The sequence below is a fragment of the Penaeus chinensis genome, chromosome 37 (assembly GCF_019202785.1).
Source record: "Penaeus chinensis breed Huanghai No. 1 chromosome 37, ASM1920278v2, whole genome shotgun sequence".
In the NCBI taxonomy this organism is placed as follows: Eukaryota; Metazoa; Arthropoda; class Malacostraca; order Decapoda; family Penaeidae; genus Penaeus; species Penaeus chinensis.
The window spans coordinates 2,380,911-2,383,609 of record NC_061855.1 but is presented as its reverse complement, the minus strand read 5'-3'; the positions used below and the strand labels follow the sequence as shown (position 1 = coordinate 2,383,609).

At 45.2% G+C, this 2,699-nt stretch overlaps 1 protein-coding gene across 1 annotated transcript in view; it reads left to right on the top strand.

Moving 5' to 3' along the window:
- The first annotated feature begins 377 nt into the window (after nucleotides 1-377).
- LOC125045716 (leucine-rich repeats and immunoglobulin-like domains protein 1) overlaps nucleotides 378-2,699 on the top strand; it is a 12,069-nt gene continuing 9,747 nt past the window's right edge. Inside the window, exons 1-3 of the mRNA XM_047643146.1 lie at nucleotides 378-408; nucleotides 591-694; nucleotides 1,163-1,279. Coding sequence (XP_047499102.1) covers nucleotides 378-408; nucleotides 591-694; nucleotides 1,163-1,279 — 252 coding nt within the window. The remainder of the gene's footprint in view (nucleotides 409-590; nucleotides 695-1,162; nucleotides 1,280-2,699) is intronic.

The following is a 2,699-nucleotide window of genomic DNA, read 5'->3' as shown; positions in this document are numbered from 1 at the left end:
GACCCGCCTTAACTTCTGGCTTTTATGAAGGAGAAAAAAAAGCGTCGGAGAAAATTTATTGTTTGACACTGAGAACTCGAAAAGTGAAGGAGACTTTGTACTCTGGATTAATTCGGATTGAATTATGGTTCATTTGACGCGTGGCTGATGGAGGGGAACGTTGAACAAAACAGATGGAGATGAACTTTGAACACGTAGATGGAGGTGAACGTTGAACAAAATAGATGGAGATGAACGTGGAACGCGTAGATGGAGATGGACTTTGAATAAAACAGATGCAGGTGAACTTTGAACAAAACAGATGGAGATGATCTTTGAACGCGTAGATTGAGATGAACTTTGAATAAAACAGATGCAGGTGAACTTTGAACGCGTAGATGGAGATGGACTTTGAACACGTAGATGGAGGTGAACTTTGAGTAAAACAGATGGATATCAACTTTGAACAAAACAGATGTAGGTGAACTTTGAACAACACGTAGATGGAGATGAACTTTGAACATACAGATGGGAATGAACTCACAATGCTTTATAAATATATGATGACTGCTATCATAATGCCCTTAATTAATTTCACAATGTGATTTCAGCTGAGAATTCATTTAAATTTCATCTTCCTTTCATGCTTAGGACAATAGCTGTTCACCGAGGCTCCCCGCACAGTCTCTTTAGGAAGTTTGGAAGTATATTTTATGTGTGTGTGTGTGTGTGTGTGTGCGTGTGTGTGTGTGTGTGTGTGTGTGTGTGTGTGTGTGTGTGCGTGTGTGTGTGTGTGTGTGTGTGTGCGTGTGTGTGTGTATGTGTGTGTTTGTGTGTGTGTGTGTGAATTTTCATCTTTTTCAATGATTTCAATTTTAAAAAATGAATTTACATTTACTTATATATGCATAATCTGATAATCAGATATACATACACACAAACATATGTACGCAGGAAAAGAGGGGCGGAGGAAGAAAGAGAGAGAGAGAGAAAGAGAGAGAGAGAGAGACAGTCTGACAGACAGAAATACAAACATACCTACAGACAAACAGACAGATTAAAAGACATGCAAACAAACAGACACACATGAATACAGAGTAATCAAAAGTACAAGAAACACCTCTACACAATAGATTGTTCAGGGATCACTCATGCATATAACATCCACCTAATGCCATTGCAGGTTCCATTGCAGCCTCCGTATTGCAAGCCACAGGACAGCACCTCCATCAAAATACATGGGTTTCGATCCCTCTACCAGGCTGCAAGTGACTGCCTCATTTCCCGGATTAATAACCTTGTATAATTACTGCATGACCAAGTACTGTGCCTGTGAATGATATCCCAAATTGCAACGTTGCATTAGATGTTGCAGTGTACATATATCGCGTGTTGGGGTGTAATATATGACTTGGTTTTGCTAAGGCTTCCTCACCCATCTATCTATCTGTCTATCTATCTATCAATCTATTATGAATATTATATCTAACTTATGATGATATTTTTTCGTAGCATTAATATAATTTCATATTTCAGTGTTTTTTTGTTTGTTTATTTCTGTGTTTCTTTCTTTCATAGCGATCGTAAGAAAATCGTATTTCAAATGCAATCTACGCCATCTTTTCTCTGTACTGCAAGATTGCAGGCGCCAGAAGCAATGGATCTCTCCTTCTTGACGTGAAATTAATGAGGAAATTGTTGCAACTGTTTGATTAATTGCTGGACCCCCCCTCCCCCCTTCCCTCCCCCCTTCCTGCCCTCCCTCCCTCCCTTCCGCCCCCGCGTCCATAACCTCCACCTTCTCCTCCTTCTCCATCTTCTTTTCCTCTTCCTCCTCCTCTTTCCACCACAATCCCCACCACAATCCCCATCACAATCCCCACCACAATCCCCACCACAATCCCCACCACAATCCCCACCACAACCCCCACCACATTCCCCACCACAATCCCAATCACATTCCCCACCACAATCCCAACCACAAACCCCACCACAATCCCCACCACATTCCCCACCACAATCCCAACCACAATCCCCATCACATTCCCCACCACAATCCCCACCAAAATCCCTACCCCATTCCCCACCACAATCCCCACCACAATCCCCACCACAATCCCTACCACATTCCCCACCACAATCCCCACCACAATCCCTACCACAATCCCTACCACATTCCCCACCACAATCCCCACCACAATCCCCACCACAATCCCCACCACAATCCCCACCACAATCCCTACCACATTCCCCACCACAATCCCCATCACATTCCCCACCACAATCCCCACCACAATCCCCACCACAATCCCCACCACAATCCCCACCACAATCCCTACCACATTCCCCACCACAATCCCCATCACAATCCCCACCACAATCCCCACCACAATCCCCACCACAATCCCCACCATAATCCCCACCACAATCCCCACCACAATCCCTACCACAATCCCCACCACATTCCCCACCACAATCCCCACCACAATCCCCACCACAATCCCTACCACATTCCCCACCACAATCCCCATCACATTCCCCACCACAATCCCTACCACTTTCCCCACCACAATCCCCACCACAATCCCCATCACATTCCCCACCACAATCCCCACCACAATCCCTATCACTTTCCCCACCACAATCCCCACCAAATTCCCCACCCCAATCCCCACCACAATCCCCACCACAATCCCCACCAAATTCCCCACCACAACCCC